Genomic DNA, 20,535 nt, shown 5'->3' on the forward strand with positions numbered 1-20,535 from the left:
TCTCAATCTCCTGACCTCGTGACCTGCCCACCTCAGCCTCCCAAAGTACTAGGATTACTGGCATGAGCCACCGCGCCCGGCCAGTTATAGAATTTTCTATCTGTCCCAGTGGCTACTGAGCATAGTTTGGTTGCACTGTATCTAATGGATTTCAGAAAATTGGAATGAATTGAAGAATCCTGATACCACATTTCATACTCAGCTTCCAGATAATTTCTCTTTATTGTTTTTATTTTGTTTTGTTTTGTTTTGTTTTGTTTTGGTGGCAGTAGAATTTATTAGAATGTGCCTTTTACAAAATTATTTGAAATAGAGATGGAGTCTTGCTTTGTTGTTCAGGATGGTCTTGAATTCATAGCCTAAAGTGATCCTCACACCTTAGCCTCCCAAAGTGCTGAGGTTACAGGCATGAGCCTAGAATGTGGCTTAATACGGGCGCCTGGGCTTGCCCACAGTGCTCTCAATATATAAAGCTCGAATGTCTTGACAATTTTTCTTGAGTAATGACACTAGGAAGTTGACAGCCAGGTGAATGTTATTTACAAGCTCATCGTCTGTCAGCTTCACATGGCCAACAGCCACAGCCAGACATAGCACCTTCTTCATCTGAAACTTGGTTGTGGACTTCACCTCATCCACTTTAGCCACCATGTTTTTGTTGTGTGTCAGCAGGGAAGGGAACTTACCCACCTTATTTAGGCCTGGGCCAAGATTCATGAGATCTGCTTGATCAGATACTCTGAGGCTAAAAAGACATCATACTTCTTTGACAGCAGTTTGACCAATTATTATTCTTATTGAGCTTTTCAGCACCTTGATGTCCCTGTGGAGGATGTCCACAGCCTTGGACCATTTTTTTTTTTTTTTTTTTTTTTGGAGACGGTCTCACTTTGTCACCCAGGCTGGAGTGCAGAGGCTCGAACATAGCTCACTGCAACCTCGACTTCCCAGACTCAAGCAGTCCTCCCACCTCAGCCTCCTGAGTAGCTGGGACTACAGGCATACGCCACCATGTCCAGCTAATTTTGTTATTTTTTGTAGAGACAGGGTTTCACCATGTTGCCCAGGTCGGTCCTGAGCTCCTGGAATCAAGCGATCCTCCTGCCTTGGCCTCCCAAAGTGCTGGGATTACAGGCATGAATCACTGAGCCTGGCCCATCTTATTTTTCTTTAATAAATTATTTTCTGTTTGTAGAAATAGGATCTGGCTATGTTGCCCAAGCTGTCTCAAACTCCTGGCCTCAAACAATCCTCCCCACTCAGCCTCTCAAAGTGCCGGGATTACAGGTGTGAGCCACCGTGATTGGCCTCTTTTTTTTCTTTAAATCCGAGTATTTTGAAACCCTAACTCACATAAATAAGGACAAAATAAAAACCACTATACTAGAGAAGCCACAGTAGTAACATGCCCACATTACTACCAAGAAAGAGGCGTGGTGAACATTTCTGGACTATTGCCACAGGAAACTCTCATTAGTGTATCTTATAGCTAAGAGATCAAAATCGCTTAAGCCGTATGTTCATCAGTTTCTGATTCACTGGCCAGTCACTTTACCTATACCGGATAACACTCATAGAATGACTTGTTCATTTAGAAAGCTGAATAATTATGCTCCCTGTTTTACTATGAGCTCTGTGTTATTTGTCACGTGCAAATGAGCTTAGTGAGACTAAGCTTAGTGAGCTTCGTGTTTCCCCCTCTGGCTACAGCTGGTCTAAATGCTGCCTCTGGGGGCACCGGCTGAGTTCTGCCCAGGGTTGCTTTCCACTGTGACAAGGCAGCACTGAGTTCTAATGCAAAGTTCCACAATCATTGCACTCTCCTTCCCCCAAGCGCACCAGTTCTCTCTCTGATCCACACAGCTGCTGGTGGGGAATGGGGGAGTACTGGCATCAGCAGTTCAAGACTGTCTTTTGTACTCTCTTCAGTGTCTCTTTCTGTAATATGAAGTTAAAACCAGGTACTGTGATTACTCACTGTATTTTTGGTTCATATGAAGGTGATTTTTTGTGTGGATAGTTGTTCAATTTGGTGTTCCTGTGGGGAGGACAATTGGTGAGGTCTTCTATTTTTGGCCATCTTGCTCTGCCTTCGTATATATATATTTTTTTAAGTTTTAAATCAAAGTAAAACATGCACATAGTTTTAAAAGTCAAGTAATTATACAAGGGTTATAATGACAAACAGTAATCCTCTGCCCCATCTCTGCCCACACTGGTCCCTACTCCTCTGAGACAACCATTTTCAACTCTTATAGCTGTTTCTTCTACAATTTATGTATTGCCCAAATAACATGCTTATTATCACCATGATTTACCTTCCCAGCTTTGTTTATTCACTTCCTGCTATGGAAGATGAGGATTTAGATTTCTTTATATATACTCTCCCAGACGTCCTTTCCCACATTTTCCTAGTATAGTTAAATGACAATATTTTGTTAAATTGATGCTCAATATTTATAATATTATGACTTAATATTATTGACAGTTGTGCTTTGTATTCATTGATTGCAATTTTTTCCTGGTTAAACTTTTTGTTTTTCCTGGAGTCAATAATTGCTCCACTTTGGAGTGCTTAATTTTCTATGAATCTATGATTAATTCATCTCCTAATTCTCTGACAGAAGAGAATTTCCTCTTAGTGAGTTCTAACACATCAGCTAAGCTATAAATTTCATTATTCTTGGCACTGTCCATCCTGAAGCTTCTGCCCTGCTGCTCCAAACTGGAGAAGGCCTGCTGCTGTGTAATCATCACCCTGGAATTCCCCTTCACTATCATCCTGGGAATAGCCTTCCTCTTTTTCCTGTGTTGAATGCTCTATTTTCTGGATTTGGTGCTTACGAGGGACAGAGCAAGTATAACTGACCAAGGCCTACTCCAAGAACTCTGTAGTGTAATGACAGGAAACTGCCCCACACCAGAGCATGTCAATGTGAAATGGCAGAACACTGGGGGAAAAGGCAAGATCTGAAGTTTCCAGAGAGGAAAAACAAATCACATGAAAAAGAATCGGGAATGAGAATAGCATGGAGTTCTCAACAGTAGCACTGGAACCAGGAGACAATGAAACTTTGCCTCCAAAATTCTGAGAAAAAAAAGAGTTGCCAACCCAGAATTCTGTACCAGCCAAACTACTATTCTAGAGGCAGTGTTGAATAAAGACAGTTTCACATACCGTAGATTTCAAAATCTTGCCTCTTGCGTTGGCTGTGTTCCATTGGCTTCCACATCCTCTCTCAGCCCTTCACCTGGCTCTGAGGTCTAAGAGACAACTTTGATAGATGGCATCAACCTGGCTCCTCTGCACACCAGCTTTTGATTGTGTTCAACCAATGGGAAGAACAGTGGGAAATCAGAGGGCAAGAGGAGAGAGAAGTCGAGTTATTTGTTTTCTCTGCTTTCTCCCTACTGGCACAGCTACTGCCCCCCTCCAGTGACAGTCGAAGTGTCTGCGACAGTGGCCCTCGTGACTGTGATGGTGGCCCTCTCCTACAGCGAGGGCTCACATCACATTCTGGTCATACTCTCTCCCCTGGCCTCTTCAGGCTTTGAGAGCAATAGCCATCTGCACTTGCTCACCCCAAGGTACATCATGCCCTTGGCTGATTTTCTTTCACCCTTCCCACACTTTACAAACTAGTCCCTTCTTTAAACACTCCTCACTGGCCTCTTTTGCGTTGGTCACAGGCTTCCTATTGGAATCCTAACCAGTTTATCTCCCATGCACACTTTGTCAAAAATGACAGCATAATCAAGCTGGGAGTCAGAAGCCTTAGGAATCTACCTGGTGCTCTATTCTATAGCAGCTGAGCTGGCACCCAAGCCACAAGACAAAGTCCTTCCCCCTCTTCCTTTCCCTTTGCTCAAGCAGAGGAGTCTCTCCCTGTGGCCACCAGTGCCCCAGGCCCACAGCAAGTACTCCCTGGCTTCTGTTGATGTTCATTCAAGGCCTAAGGGCTCTTCAGTCAGCTTGTGGTGAATGCTGCGAGGTGTGGGACTCTCCCTTCAGGGCAGTGGGCTCCCCTCTGGCCCAGGGAAGGTCCAGAAATGCCATCTAAGAGGAAGGTCTGGAATTGGGGACCTCAAGGGCCCACTTGGTCAATCTGGTACCTAAGCTGCAGGACAAAGTTCCCTTCACTCTTCCCTCTCCTTTTTCAAGCAGGAGTCCATTCCTGCAGCCACCACAGTTGGGAATGTGCTGGGTCACACATTAAGCCAGCACATCTCTGAGTCTCACCCAAGGCCTATGGTGAGTCCTGCCTGGGTACTGCTGCTGATTATTCGGGGCCCAAGTGCTCTTGAGTGAACAATTGAAGAATCCTGCCAGGACTGGGTTCTTCCCTTCAAGGCAGTGGGTTCCCTTCTGACCCAGGGTGTGTCTAGAAATGTCATCCAAAACCTAGGACCTGGAATAGGGGCCTCAGGACTCTGCCTGGTTCCCTGTCCTACTGTGGCTGAACTGGTATCCAAGTTGCAAGACAAAGCCCTCTTTTCTCTCTCCTCTCCTGTGGAAGAAAGGACTTTCTCCTGGAACTGCAAGCTATGCTGCCTGCAACTGGGGAAGGGATGGCACAAGCACTACCTTGGCAGCCCCAGCTGGTGTCTTATTAGGTCAAGTGCCCCCCATGTCCACTGGCTTCCAGCCCAGCATAGCATCAGGTCTTTCCCCAGAATTGCAGTCCTCGTGGCCTTGACTGCCTTTCAAGTTTATTTAAACTCCAGAGCACTTTGGCCTGGGGTGGTGAGACTAATGTGAACTGTTTCCAACCACTGGTATGGACAATTCCCCTCTGGTGAGGATTGATCTAAATGCTCCCTCTGGAGCACTGGCTGAGTTCTGTCCAGGGTTGCTTTCCACTGTGACAAGGCAGCACTGAGTTCTAATGCAAAGTCCCACAATCACTGTGCTCTCCTTCCCCCAAGCACACTGATTCTCTCTCTGAGCCACACAGCTGTTGCTGCGGAATGGGGGAGCAGTGCCATCAACAATTCAAGACTGTCCTTTGGGCTGGGTGCAGTGGCTCACGCCTGTAATCCCAGCACTTTGGGAGGCCGAGGCAGGTGGATCACCTGAGGTCAGGAGTTTGAGACCAGCCTGGCCAACATGGCAAAACCCTGACTCTACTAAAAATACAAAAATTAGCCAGGTGTGGTAGTGGGTACCTGTAATCCCACTACTCAGGAGGCTGAGGCAGGAGAATCACTTGAACCTGAGAGGCAGAGGTTGCAGTGAGCCAAGATCTTGCCACTGCACTCCAGCCTGGGCAACAGAGTAAGACTTTATCTCAAAAAAAAAAAAAAAAAGGCCAAGCACGGTGGCTCACGCCTGTAATCCCAGCACTTTGGGAGGCCGAGGCAGGCGGATCATGAGGTCAGGAGATCGAAACCATCCTGGCTAACACGGTGAAACACCGTCTCTACTAAAATTACAAAAAATTAGCCGGGCGTGGTGGTGGGCACCTGTAGTCCCAGCTACTCAGGAGGCTGAGGCAGGAGAATGGTGTGAACCCGGGAGGTGGAGCTTGCAGTGAGCCGAGATCGCGCCACTGCGCTCCAGCCTGGGTGACACAGCGAGACTCCATCTCAAAAAAAAAAAAAAAAAGAAAGAAGAAGAAGAAAAAAGACTGTCTTTTGTACACTCTTCAGTGCCTCTTTCTGTAATACGAAGTTAAAACCAGGCACTGTGATTGCTTAGCGATCAAAAATAATAACTACCGGCCGGGCGCGGTGGCTCACGCTTGTAATCCCAGCACTTTGGGAGGCCGAGGCGGGCGGATCACAAGGTCAGGAGATCGAGACCACGGTGAAACCCCGTCTCTACTAAAAATACAAAAAAAAAAAAAAAAAAAAATTAGCCGGGCGTGGTGGCGGGCGCCTGTAGTCCCAGCTACTCGGAGAGGCTGAGACAGGAGAATGGCGTGAACCCGGGAGGCGGAGCTTGCAGTGAGCCGAGACTGCGCCACTGCACTCCAGCCTGGGTGACAGAGCGAGACTCCGTCTCCAAAAAAAAAAAAAAAATAATAATAATAACTACAACTTCTCACGACATAGACAGTCCAATGAGATATAGACAGAAACAACAAAAAGTTAAAAAGGAGGGGGATAAAGTGTTGAGTTGTTATTATTTTTTTCTTTGCTTGTTTGTTTATGCAATCAGTGTTGAGTTGTCATCAGTTTAAAATAATGGGTTATAAGAGATGATTTGCAGTTCTTATGGTAACCTCGAATAAAAAACAAACAACGGATAAACAAAAAATAAAAAGCAAAAAAGTAAAGTGTACCACCAGAGAAAACTACCTTCACTAAAATGAAGACAAGTAGAAAGGAAAAAAGGAAGAGAAAACCGCAAAACAACCAGAAAACAAATAAAAAAGTGGCAGGCATAAGTCCTTACTTAGCAATAAAAACACTGAATGTAAATGGACTAAACTCTCCAATGAAAAGACATAAAGTGGCTGAATGGATGAAAAAACAAGAGCTGGTGATCTGTTGCATACAAGAAACTTACCTATAAAGACACAAATAGGGGTGCAGTGGCTCATGCCTGCAATCCCAGCACTTTGGGAGGCTGAGGTGGGTGGGTCACCTGAGGTCAGGAGTTCGAGACCAGCCTGGACAACATGGGGAAACCCCATTTCTACTTAAAATACAAATATTAGCCAGGCATGGTGGCACACACTTGTAGTTCCAGCTACTTGGGAGGCTGAGGCAGGAGAATTGCTTGAACCTGGGAGACAGAGGTTGCAGTGAGCTGAGATAGTGCCACTGCACTCCAACCTGGGCAACAAAGCAAGGTTTTGTCTCAAACAAACAAAAAAAGATACACACAGACTGAAAATAAAGGAATGGAAAAAGACATTCCATGTCAATGAAAATAAAAAAGAACAGAAGTAACTATATTTATAACAGACAAAATAGATTTCAAGATACAAACTATAAAAAGAGACAAAAAAGGTCATTATATAATGATAAAGGAATCAATTCAGCAAGAGGATGTATATATCTGCATCCAACACCGGAGCACCCAAATACATAAAGGAAATATTATTAGAGCTAAATAGAGAAATAGACCTCAATACATTAATAGCTAGAAACTTCAACACCCTACTTTCAGCATTGGGCAGATCATCCACACAGAAAATCAACAAAGAAACATCAGACTTAATCTGCACTAAAGATCGAATGAACGTAATAGATACAAAACATTTCATACAACAGCTGCAGAATACATATTCTTCTCCTCAGCACATGGACCATTCTCAAGGATAGAGCATATGTTAGGCCATAAGATAAGTCTTTAAAAATTCAAGACCAGGTGCAGTGGCTCATGCCTGTAATCCCAGCACTTTGTGTGTTTTTTGTTTTGTTTTGTTTTGAGATGGAGTCTTGCTCTGTCGCCTGGGCTGGAGTGCAATGATGCGATCTTGGCTTACTGCAACCTCGGCCCCCTGGGTTCAAGACATTCTCCTGCCTTAGCCTCCCAAGTAGCTGGGATTACAGGTGTCCACCACCACACCCAGCTAATTTTTTGTATTTTTAGCAGAGACAGTGTTTCACCCTGTTGGCCAGGCTGGTCTCGATCTCCTGACCTCAAGTAATGCGCCTACTTTGGCCTCCCGAAGTGCTGGGATTACAGGTGTGAGCCACTGCACCCAGCCAAAAATCAGTAGCATTTCTGTATGTCAACAGCAAACAATCTGAAAAAGAAATCAAGAAAGTAATCCCATTTACAATAGCTACAAATTAAGTAAAATACATAAGAATTAACCCAAGAAGTGAAAGATCTTAACAATAAAAACTATAAAACATTGATGAACTAAATCAAGATGACACAAAAAATTGAAATGTATTTCATGTTCATGAATTGGAAGAATAAATATTGTTAAAATATTCATATTGCCTAAAGCAATGTACAGATTTAATGCAATCCCTATTTAAAAAAAACCAATAACATTCCTCACAGAAATAGGAAAAACAATCCTAAAATTTATATGAAACCACAAAAGACCCAGAATAGCTAAAGCTATCCTGAGCAAAAAGAGCAAAGCTGGAGGAATCACATTACCTGACTTTAAATTATACTACAGAGCTATGGTAACCAAAACAGCATGGCATTGGCACAAAAATAGACATATAGACAAATGGAACAAAATGAAGAACACTGAAACAAATCCATACACCTACAGTGAACTCTTTTTGAGCAAAGATGCCAAGAATATTGACTGGGGAAAAAACAGTCTCTTCAATGAATGGTGCTAGGAAAACTGCATACCTATATGTAGAAGAATGAAACTAGACCCTTCTTACCATATACGAAAATCAAACCAAAATTTGATCTAAGACTTAAATCTAAGACTTCAAACTATGAAACCACTAAAAGAAAACACTGGGGAAACTCTCTGGGACATTGGATGGGGCAAAGATTTCCTTCTTTTTGTGTGTGTGTGGTTGTTGTTTGTTTTTGAGATGGAATCTTGCTCTGTGGCCCAGGCTGGAGTGCAGTGGTGTGATCTCGGCTCACTGCAACTTCTGCCTCCCAGGTTCAAGGAATTATCCTGCCTCAGCCTCCTGAGTAGCTAGGACTACAGGCACACGTCACCATGCCTGGCTAATATTTGTATTTTAAGTAGAAATGGGGTTTCACCATGTTGTCCAGGCTGGTCTCGAACTCCTGACCTCAGGTGATCCAAAATTTCTCAAGAAATACCTCACAAGCAGAGGAAACCAAAGCAAAAATGGACAATGGGGTCCATTGGAAATACTCAACAATCCAAAGGAAATAATCAACAAAATGAAGAGACAATCCACAGAATGGGAGAAAAAATGTGCAAACCATTCATCTGACAAGGGCTTAATAAACAGAATATATAAGGAGCTCAAATAACTCAATAGGAAAAAATCTAATAATCTGATTTAAAAATGGGCAAAAAATCTGAACAGACATTTCTCCAAAGAAGACACACAAGGGTCAAATAGGTATATGAAAAGTTGCTCAACATCACTGATCATAAGAGAAATGCAAATCAAAACTACAATGAGACATTATCTTACCCCAGTTAAAATGGCTTTTATCCAAAAGACAGGCAATAACAAACACTAGAGAGGACGTGAAGAAGAGGGAACCCTCGTACACTGTTGGTGGGAATGTAAATTAAGACTAACACTATGGAGAACAGTTTGGAGCATCCTCGAAAAACTAAAAATAGGGGCCCGGCACGGTGGCTCACGCCTGTAATCCCAGCACTTTGGGAGGCCAAGGCAGGCGGCTCACAAGGTCAGGAGATCGAAACCATCCTGGCCAACACGGTGAAACCCCATCTCTACCAAAAATTCAAAAAATTAGCCGGGCATGGTGGCAGGCCACTGTAGTCCCAGCTACTCAGGAGGCTGAGGCAGGAGAATGGCGTGAACCCGGGAGGTGGAGCTTGCAGTGAGCCGAGATCACGCCACTGCACTCCAGCATGGGTGACAGAGTGAGACTCCGTCTCAAAAAAAAAAAAAAAAAAAAAAAAAAAAAAAAAAAAAAAAAAAAACCACACACACAAAACTAAAAGTAGAACATCCATAGGATCCAGCAATCCCAGTGCGAGGTGTATATCCAAAAGAAAGGAAATCAGTATATCGAGGGGATATCTGCACTGTCCTGTTTATTGCAGCACTGTTCACTATAGCCAGGACTTAGAAGCAACCTAAGTGTCTGTCAACAGACAAATGGATAAAGAAAATGTGGTACATACATACAATGGAGTACTATTCAGCCATAAGAATGAGATCCTCTAGTTTGCAACAAGAATGGAACTGGAGGTCATTATGTTAGTGAAATGAGCCAGGCACAGAAAGACAAACTTCACATGTTCTCACTCATTTGTGGGAGCTAAAAATTAAAACAATTGAACTCATGGAGATAGAGAGTAGAATGACGGTTACCAGAGACAGGGAAGGGTAATGGGGGTGGGGGAAAGTGGGAATGGTTAATGGGTACAAAAATATAGTTAGCTAGAATGAATAAGATCTAGAATTTGCTGGGTGCGGTGGCTCACACCTATAATCCCAGCATTTTGGGAGGCTGAGGCAGGTGAGTCGTTTGAGCCCAGGAGTTCCAGAGCAATCTTGGCAACATAGTGAGACCTCGTCTCTACAAAAAATTTAAAAATTAGCGCATGCTTGTAGTTCCAGCTACTTGAGAGGCCGAGAAGGGAGAATCGCTTAAGCCTGGGAGGTCAAGGCTGCAGTGAGCCCTGACGGTGCCACTGCACTCCAGCCTGGGCAACAAAGTGAGACAAGTGAGACTCCATCTCAAAAAAAAATCTAGTGTTAGATAGCACAACAGGGTGACTACAGTATATTTTAAAATAGCTTAAAGACTATAATTGAATTGTTTGTAACACGAAGAATAAATACTTGAGACACCCTATTTACCCTGATGTGATTATTATGCGTTGTATGCCTGTATCAAAATATCTCATGTACCCCATAAGTACATACACCTACTATGTACACACAAAAATTAAAAATTAAAAATAAGCAATTATAAATACATATTGAAAGTATAATAGTATAGTGATAACGAGGAATAAGCAAAAAAGAGACCAAAACAAAAATTCTTAGTAAACAGGAACTGATATTCATCATTATCCTTGAAAACTAGTCAGAGGCAAAAGCACCACTATCATATCCTGAGTAGAGGCCAGAAGACAGCTGAAGGTGGCAAAGCAAGAATAGAACTCTGGTCAGTTTCTATTAATGGCCATTAATTTTAATGGCAAAAACCGCAATTACTTTTGCATTAACCTAATATTACTATGTTTAACTGAGCAACATTTTCCCCAACTATTTTTATATTGTACTTCAGTATGGAAAACATAACTGCATGAGAAATCTCTTTATCAGTATCAGCATAAGGGTGATCTGTAAAACCTTCAATGAGGCCAGGTGCACCTCAGGCCTCACTTTGGGAGGGTGAGGCGGGCAGATGGCTTGAGGCCAGGAGTTTGAGACCAGCCTGACAAACATGGTGAAACACCCTCTCTACTGAAAATACAAAAATTAGCTGGGTGTGGTGGTGGGTGCCTATAGTCCCAGCTACTCGGGAGACTGAGGCAGGAGACCCACTTGAACCCGGGAGGTGGAGGTTAGAGTGAGCTAAGGGCCGAGATCACGCCACTGTACTCCAGCCTGGGTGACAGAGTGAGACTCTGTCTCAAAAAAACAAACAAAAAAATTCAATGTTTTGGTTCATTTCACTGCTCTGATATGCCAAACTAGTTGGTCACAAGTTATACTACTAAAGCTAATAAAATCCAAAACAATTCTCATTAAAAAAAAAAATTAACTAACCTTATATAAAAAAACTTGGCTGGGCGCGGTGGCTCATGCCTATAATCCCAGCACTTTGGGAGGCGGATCACAAGGTCAGGAATTTGAGACCAGCCTGGCCAATATGGTGAAATCCCGTCTCTACTAAAAATACAAAAATTAGCTGGGTGTGGTGGTGGGCGCCTGTAGTCCCAGCTACTCGGGAGACTGAGGCAGGAGAATCACTTAAACCCAGGAGGCGGAGATCAGTGAGCCGGGATCACGCCACTGCACTCCAGCCTGGGTGACAGAGGGAGACTCCGTCTCACAAGAAAAACAAAACAAACAAACAAACAAAAACTCACAATCTAGGCTGGGCACGGTGGCTCACGCTTGTAATGCCAGCACTTTGGGAGGCCGAGGCGGGCGGATCACGAGGTCAGGAGATCGAGACCATGGTGAAACACTGTCTCTACTAAAAATACAAAAAATTGGCCGGGCATGGTGGCGGGCGCCTGTAGTCCCAGCTACTCGGAGAGGCTGAGGCAGGAGAATGGCGTGAACCCGGGCGGCGGAGCTTGCAGTGAGCCGAGATTGCGCCACTGCACTCCAGCCTGGGCGACAGAGCCAGACTCCGTCTCAAAAAAAAAAAAAAAAAACTCACAATCTTACTATTATCAACACCCATGGACTCTAGGAGATAATTTGAGACATTTCCTGTTGAGGCAGGCTTTATTCCATTTGAAGTCACCCTTGGATGAGCATCCCTCTTGATTTTTCTCTGCTCGTGCCCTTCCTACAGAGCCCAGCTCTCTGTAAGTTCAGAAGGCCTTTGAATGAGAATCAAGAGAAACCCAACTAATGGTAGCTTAAAGAGTGGTTTATTTTATCACTGAACAAGAAATCCAGAGGCAAGGTAGTGGTTTACATTGATTCAGCTACTGGACAAGGCCATCAACACCCAGGCTTTATCATTCTGCTTTGCCATCCTCAACTATTGTATTTTTATCCTGATGTTTTATGGTTCTCAAAGTGTGGTCCCCAGACAAGCAGCATCAGTGTCACGTGGCAACTTGTTAGAAATGCACATTCTGGCCAGGCACACTGGCTCACACGTGTAATCCCAGCACTCTGGGAGGCTGAGGCGGGAGGATTGCTTGAGGTCAGATGTTCAAGACCACCCTGGCCAAAATAGCAAGATACTTGTCTGTTAAAAAAAAAAAAAAAGAAAGAGAGAAATGCAAATTCCCAGCCCACTCTAGATGTATAAATCAGAACCTCTGAGGATAGGGCTCAGCAGTCTCTTTTAAGAAGCCTTCTGGGCCAGGCGTGGTGACCTGTAATCCCAGCACTTTGGGAGGCCAAGGAGGGTGGATCACTTGAAATCAGGGACTCGAGACTAGCCTGGCCAGCATGGTGAAAACCCATCTTTACTAAAAATACAAAAAATTAGCCAGGCATGGTGGCAAATGCCTGTAGTCCCAGCTACTCAGGAGGCTGAGGCAGAAGAATCGCTTGAACCCGGGAGGCGGAGGTTGCTGTGAGCCAAGATCATGCCTTTGCACTCCAGCCTGGGCAACAACAGCAAAACTCTGCCTCAAAAAAATAAAGCAGCCCTCTGGGTGATTATTCTGGTGCACATTCAAGTTTGAGAACTGCTGCTCATGCAGATCACCTCATGGTCACAAGACGGTCACCACAGCTCTAAACATCGCGTCATCTTCCAATGAAGGAAGAAGAGAAAAGGAATGTCCCCAGTCTTAGCTGTTTCTTTTATCAGGAAAACCTAAGTTTTCCCAGAAGCTCACAGCAGTCTTTCCCTTAAGACTCCTTGACCAAAACCAGGTTGCATGGCTCAGCCTCTAACTGCAAAAGACACCAGGAAAGCCCCTATGGCAGGAGGCAGCAAGAGAGATGGGTGCCGGACATGGCTGTGGGCAGCCCCGGACAATGTCTGCCATAGAATCCATGGTGGTCAGGACCATGGAAAACATCATGCCTGACTCCATCTGCAAACATAGTCTTAGAACTTTCAGATTCTTCAGATGGGAGTACGTAGACATAGAAATTTCATTGTTGTTAATATCTATCAATTGTGGTCGAGATCATTACTCATCATGCTGAAAGAATCCTTTCCCATCAAAAATGAGCAGGAGGCGCTGTGCGTGGTGGCTCACACCTGTAATCTTAGAGCTTTAGGAGGCCAAGGAGGGAGGACTGCTTGAGGCCAGGAGTTTGAGACCAGCCTGGGCAACATAGCGAGGCATTGTCTCTACAAACTTTTTTAAAAATTAGCAGAGAATGGTGGCTTGCTGCTGTAGTCCTAGCTAAGGTGGGAGGATTGCTTGAGCCTGGGAGTTCAAGGTTGCAGTGAGCTATGATCATGCCACTGCACTCCAGCTTGGATGACAGAGCAAGATCCTGTCTTTAAAAGTAAAAAAAAATAAAAATAAAATCTTTTTAATTAAAATATTTAAAAATGAGCAAGGGAAACAACAAAGAAGGAAGAAGAGAAAGAAGTGACGAAGTCTGCCTTGACAGAGTTGAGTTCTTTTCCGAGCAATCAAGGAGAACATTACAGAGAGATTAATATGCATGAAAATGCGGAAGTGAGAAAGAACTGTGAGCTGCTAGAGAGGTTACATGTGGTAAGCATTGGCAGAAGCTGGACAGAGGGTGAGGGCCAGATCATGAAAGGCCTTGTATGCTGTGCTGAGAAGGTTGAACTCCACCCTTTTCCTAATATCATTAAAGCTTGGAGGGCATCTTATCCTGGGTCCACAGATGGACTTTGGCACCTTACCAACACTATTTATTTTAAACATCATTTATAATATCAACCCCCTGAAATTGTAAGGAAAATTTCATGGAGCTGCTCTGCCTATGGAGTAACCATTCTTTAGTTTCTTTACTTTCTTAATAAACTTGCTTTCACTTTACAAAAAGAAAAAAAAAATTCATGGATGTGTGAGTGTGTGCAGTCTTGGGGAGAGAGGGCCCCCAGATTTGCAAGGATGTGCATAACCCAAAGAAGCTTAAGAATCTGGCTGGGTGCGCTGGCTCACACCTGTAATTCCAGCACTTTGGGAGGCCGAGGCGGGCAGATCACTTGAGGCCAAGTGTTCGAGACCAGCCTGGCCAACATGGTAAAGCCATGTCTCTATTAAAAAAAAAAAAAAAAATAGGCTGAGCGCGGTGGCTCACCCCTGTACTCCCAACAATTTGAGAGGCCAAGGTGGGTGGATCACCTGAGGTTAGGAGTTCAAGACAAGCCTGACCAACACGGTAAAACCCCATCTCTTCTAAAAATACAAAATTAGCTGGGCGTGATGGTGCATGCCTGCAATCCCAGCTACTCCGGAGGCTGAGGCATGAGAATCGCTTGAACTCGGGAGGCAGAGGTTGCAGTGAGCCAAGATCGTGCCATCGCACTCCAGCCTGGACAACAAGAGTGAAACTCTATCTCGAAAAATAAATAAATAAATAAAAATGAAAGAATCATTTCTTTAAGGAGTCAAGGAGTTAATCATTGTATTCTGCATTCATCACCAGAATAAATTTATACTCAGAACAGACTCTAGATCCAGGTTAGCTAGATCCCAAAGTGCCACTGCACTCCGGCCTGGGCAACAGAGTGAGACTGTGTCTCAAAAATAAATAAATAAATAAATAAATAAAGAGATTTTTAAGCCAGGCCAGGTGGCTCACGCCTGTAGTCTCAGCACTTTGGGAGGTTGAGACGGGAGGATCACTTGAGCCCAGGTGTCCCAGGCTGCAGTGAGCTATGATTGTGCACTCCAGCCTGGGCAACAGAGCAACAGTTTGTCTCTTTAAAAAAATTAAAAATAAATGAAACAAGATTTTAAAAAACTTATCAAACCAGCAAAAGAAGTTTAGTTATAATACCTAATGTTGTTGAGTATACAGGGAACTATGCATTTTCATATACTTTGAAGTTTAAATTGGTTAAAATTTTTTTTTTCTGAAAAACACCAGCAATATATTAAATGATTTTTTTTAAAAAATCACACTTTTGGTTATGTGCAGTGGCTCATGCCTGTAATCCCAGCACTCTGGGAGGCTGAGACTGGAGGATCTCTTGAAGCCAGGAGTTTGAGACTAGCCTGGGCAACATAGCAAGACCCCATGGCTACAAAAAAATTAAAAAGTTTGCCAGGTGTGGTCGTGCACACCTGTAGTCCCAGCTACTCAGGAGACTGAGGCAGGAAGATCACTTGAGGCCGGGAGGTTGAGCCTGCAGTGAGCTGTCATCATGCCACTGCACTCCAGTCTGGGCAACAAAGTTAGACTTTGTTTCAAAAAAAAAAAAAAATCCTATTCTTGTCTTTGAGAACGTATTCTAGCAGTGTCCAAAGGACACAATTTAATAAATGCCCAATGCATTATGTGTAGTAACTTTCTTCACAGCATTATACATATTTTTGTAAACAAAGGGGCTGGTTAAATAATGTATTTATATAGGGGTGAAGGGTGAGAGCAGGGAAACCAATTGCATTTTCATCATCATCTAGCTCATTGACTCTGGTGGGCATATCAGCTACTAACAGACATAAAAGTGACTTTAAAAGTATATTGTGGCCAGGTGCAGTGACTCACATCTGCAATTTCAGCACTTTGGAAGGCCTAGGTGGGATTGCTTGAGTTCAGGAATTTGAGACCAGCCTGGGTCTCAACATAGCAAGACCTATCTCTTAAAAAAAAAAGGTGATAGAAATACCAGGTCTGAAGACTACTTTAATATAATATAATATAATATAATATAATATAATATAATATAATATAGAAAAGAAACTCCAGGATAATACTTTCCCCTCCTTTCTCCTCCAGCCAGATGCAAATTTAACATTATATTATAATACACAATAGACGTATTCTAAAATAAAATATTAAAAAACAATGAGAGAGATCTTTATATGCTGATCAGGAAATAAATTCACGATATGTTTGAAGAAAAGAAAATTGTGAAAAAAGATTTAAAAATGAAAATAAAATGGTGGGTGCAGTGGCTCATGCTTATAATCCTAGCACTTTGGGAGGCTGAGGTGGGAGGACTGCTTGAGCCCAGGAGTTCAAAACCAGCCTGGGCATTGGGCAACATAGTGAGACCCTATCTCAAAAAAAAAAAAAAGAAAAGAAAAGAAAAATGAAAATTGTGCATGTGTGTGGTGGAGGTGTGTGTGGATGAATTGATAGAATGTTCTTAAGAGATGGAAGTGTAGATGCTGTTTACTTTTTTTTTTTTTCCTTATAGACAAGGTCTTGCTGTTGCCTAGGCTGGAGTGCAGTGGCACAATCATGGCTCACTGCAGCCTCAAACTGTTCCACCCTCCTCAGCCTCCAGGGAGTAGCTAGGACTACAGGTGTGTGCCACCATGCCCAGATATATTTTTTAATTTTTTGTAGAGATGGAGCTTGCTATGTTGCCCAGGCTGGTGTTAAACTCCTGGTCTCAAGTGATCCTCCCGCCTTGGCCTCCCAAAGCACTAGGATTACAGGTGTGAACCACTATGCCTAGCCCTTATTTTGCTTTTTACAAATGACAACAAAAAATAAAAGCAAATAAATGTCAGTCTTTAGAGCTGAGTTGTCTCTTTTGCATCAATAGAAAGGACTCCTCTCACAACCACACCTGATGAAAGAAAGAAAGAAAAGAAAGAAGGAAAGAAAGAGAAAGAAAGAAAGAAAGAAAGAAAAAAGAAAGAAAAGAAAGAAAGAAAGAAAGAAAGAAAGAAAGAAGAAAGAAAAGAAAGAAAGAAAGAAAGAAAGAAGAAAGAAAAGAAAGAAAGAAAGAAAGAAAGAAAGAAAGAAAGAAAGAAAGAAAGAAAGAAAAGAAAGAAAGAAAAGAAAGAAAGAAAAGAAAGAAAGAAAAGAAAGAAAGAAATCTCCTTAGGGACTAACCTGGAGTTGTGACAGTTGTGGCTCAAAACGTTGCTTTCTGAGCTAGGAATGAACTGGAATCACTGCCGTTCACTAGTGAGGCAATGGTCTGGCTGCTCGACTCTCTCCCTCTGCCGCCCCCACCCTGAGCTCCAAGTCACTTCCTCTATCATGATTGCATTGGACGTCTCTGCCATAACCCTCCAGCAAATCATGCAATGAGGGTTCACAGAAGAGACTGTGTGAACTTGAAGGAATCTTGCCCATTTATTTTCTCAGCAAATACTCAGCTTCTATTTCATACTGGACCCTTGCTAAGCAACTGAGGATACAGCAGTGAGGCAGATACAGTCCCTGCCCTCTTAAAGTTTATAATCTAGTAGATGAGACTGAAAAATAAATGGGTCGTTCCAGTAGCATACAATACACCCTGACAGGAGCACATTGGAGGGGGCACATAGCCAGACTGGGACCAGAGGGCTCGGGGGGAGAGTGACAGGGCAGGATTCCAGAAGAGTTTAGATGTCTAGCTTAGATGTCTAGTTTAGATGTCATCTAAGAACAAGTAAGAGAGAACTAGATGAAGAGCAAGTAGGGGCAATATTAGAAAGGAGAGGTGATGGCAGCCTTGACACCGTGAGGCTGCAGGCAGTTTAGTATGCCTGCAATGCAGGATGCTGGAGGCAGCAGAGAGGAGAAAGGAGAGACATGATGCTCCACAGGAAAGAAGGGCCAACTCACAAACGTTGCTTCATAACAGCCATGGTAGGAATTTGTTCTGCATCCTAGAGTCCATGGAAAGCCACTGGAGAGTTTTGAGCGGTAGGCTAACAAGACTGAGTTTGCTTGGACAGACCACATTGGCTACAAGATTTAGAGGGGTGTGGTAAGCAGAAATATGACCCCCCAAAGATGACCACATCCTAATCCCTGGAACCTATGAATATGCTACTTTACATGGCAAAGGAGATTTTGCAGGTGTCATTAAGAATTTTGAGATGAGGTGTTTATCCTGAATTAACTAGATGGGCCCCATGTAATCACAAAGGTCCTTTAAAGTGGAATGTGGGGACAGAAGAGAGAGGCAAAGGAGATTTTACTGTGGAAGAGTGATCAAGGAGATGTCAGATTGCTAACTTTGAAGATGGAGGAAGGGAGCCACAAGCCAAGGAATGCAGAAATCCTCTAGAAAAGAGAAAAGGAAAGGAAACAGACTCTTCTCTAGAGCCTCAGGAAAGGGATGCATCCCTGCTCACATCTTGATTTTAGCCCTGTGTCATTCGGACTTCTTACCTACTGAGCTAGAAGTAACAAATTCGTATTGTGGGTTTTTTTTTTTTTGGTTGGTTGGTTTGTTTTTGTTTGTTTTGTTTTGTTTTGTTTTTGAGACGGAGTCTCGCTCTGTTACCAGGCTGGAGTGCAGTGGCAGAACTTGATGACTGGGGGAATTCTCAGCCTATTCAGATTGCACTCGGCTCACTGCAACCTCTGCCTCCCAGTTTCAAGCGATTCTCCTGCCTCAGCCTCCCGAGTAGCTGGGATTACAGGTGCCCACCACTACGCCAAGCTAATTTTTGTATATTTAGTAGAGACGGGTTTCAACATGTTGGCCAGGATGGTCTTGATCTCTTGACCTTGTGATCCACCTGCCTTGGCCTCCCAAAGTGCCGGGATTACAGGTGTGAGCCACCACACCTGGCCAGAAATTTGTATTGTTTTAAGCCACTAAGTTTGTGGTAATGTCTTACAGGAGTAACAGAAAACAAATACAGATGATGTTACTGCTGTAATAAATACCTAAACATGTAGAAGTGGCTTTGGAACTGAACTTTGGGAAGAGGCAGGAAAAACACTGAGGAGCATGATGGGAAAAGCCTGTATGGCCTTGATCAGACCGCTGGGAGAAATGTGAATGCTAACAGCTTGGACAGTGAGGACTCCGAAATCAGTAATGAGCAGAGTCAAGAATATATCAACCAATTTGGAGAACATGAACGGACTTGGAAGAAATATGGCTGTTAAAGGTGCTATGGGTGACGGCTGAGAAGGAAATGGGGAATATGTTAGGGGAAACTGGAGGAAAGAGGATCCTTGGTACATAGTGACAAAAAGCTTAGCCAGTTCCTTGAAGTTATATGAAACACAGAACTTATAAACAATGAACTTGAGGCCAGGCACGGTGACTCACGCCTGTAATCCCAGCACTTTGGGAGGCTGAGGCGGGTGGATCACCTGAGGTCAGGAGCTCAAGACTAGCCTGGCCAACATGGAGAAACCCCATCTCTACTAAAAATACAAAATTAGCTAGGCATGGTGGCAGGAACCTGTAGTTCCAGCTATTAGAGAGGCTGAGGCAGGAGAACTGCTTGGACCCCGGAGGTGGAGGTTGCAGTGAGCCGAGATCATGCCACTGCACTCCAACCTGGGTGACAGAGTGGGGCCCTGTCTCAAAAACAAAACAAAAGAAAACAACAACAACAAAAAAACAGTGAAGTTGGGTAGTTAGCTAAGGAGATTTCCAGGCAGAGTTGCAGGGTGTGGTCTGGTTTCTTCTTGCTGCTTATAGTAAAATGTGAGAGGAAATAGATAATTTGAGAGAAATGTTCAATAAAAAATGAACCAGAACTTGATGACTGGGGGAATTCTCAGCCTATTCAGATGGCAAAAGATGTTAAAATGATGAAATTCACTGTCAGGAAAGTGTGCTTTAGAGAAAAAGCCAAGGACGTGGCTGGACAACCTTTTGCTAATACCTCAGAAAGATCAAAAGGTCAGAGTATCAGGCCTGTAATCCCAGCAATTTAGGAGGTTGAGAAGGGAGGATTGCTGGAGCCCAGGAGCTCAAGATCAGCCTGGGGAAACATAGGGAGACCTCATTTCTACAGATAACAACAACAACAAAAAAAATTAGCTGGGTAGGTGGTGCGTGCCTGTAGTCTCAGCTATTTGGGAGCTTGAGGTGGGAGGATTGTTTGAGCCTGGAGAGTCGAGGCTGCAGTGAACTGTGATTGCACCACTGAATTCCAGCCTGGGCAATAGAGCAAGACACTGTCAAAAAAAAAAAAAAAAAGTTCAGAGTATTCTGTCACATAAGAGGTTTTTTGAAGAGATTAAGTGTGAGACTCATATATCCCCTCAGCTACCTCAACAGAAGACAGAAATAGAAACGGGCTTATCAAGCGAAGATCTGCAAAGGAGCATTTTGTCTAATGGAGTGACATACATGACAGACCCATAGGGTTCTTGAGAATTTTATACCAGCAGAAACACTACAGCTTGGACTGAACAGGATAGAGAGGGTATGAAATGAAAGAAGGCTATAAGATCCTGCCAAGTTCT

The 20,535-nt window shown here is 43.5% G+C and overlaps 1 protein-coding gene across 2 annotated transcripts in view; it reads right to left on the reverse strand.

Annotated features, from left to right (window-relative positions):
• Nucleotides 1–17,344, reverse strand: part of SMAP2 (small ArfGAP2) — a 69,077-nt gene extending 51,733 nt beyond the window's left edge. Inside the window, exons 1-3 of one of the 2 annotated variants that reach the window (XM_063627847.1) lie at nucleotides 17,218–17,332; nucleotides 6,512–6,730; nucleotides 3,179–3,315 (exon numbers count right to left, since the gene is read on the reverse strand). In XM_063627847.1, coding sequence (XP_063483917.1) covers nucleotides 3,179–3,233 — 55 coding nt within the window. In that variant the 5' untranslated portion in view covers nucleotides 3,234–3,315; nucleotides 6,512–6,730; nucleotides 17,218–17,332. Of the gene's footprint in view, nucleotides 1–3,178; nucleotides 3,316–6,511; nucleotides 6,731–17,217 lie in introns of both variants that reach the window. The other variant, XM_063627846.1, reaches the window with a different exon arrangement.
• Between the last annotated feature and the right edge of the window lie 3,191 nt (nucleotides 17,345–20,535).

This window comes from Symphalangus syndactylus, chromosome 12 (assembly GCF_028878055.3).
Source record: "Symphalangus syndactylus isolate Jambi chromosome 12, NHGRI_mSymSyn1-v2.1_pri, whole genome shotgun sequence".
NCBI classification, from domain to species: Eukaryota; Metazoa; Chordata; class Mammalia; order Primates; family Hylobatidae; genus Symphalangus; species Symphalangus syndactylus.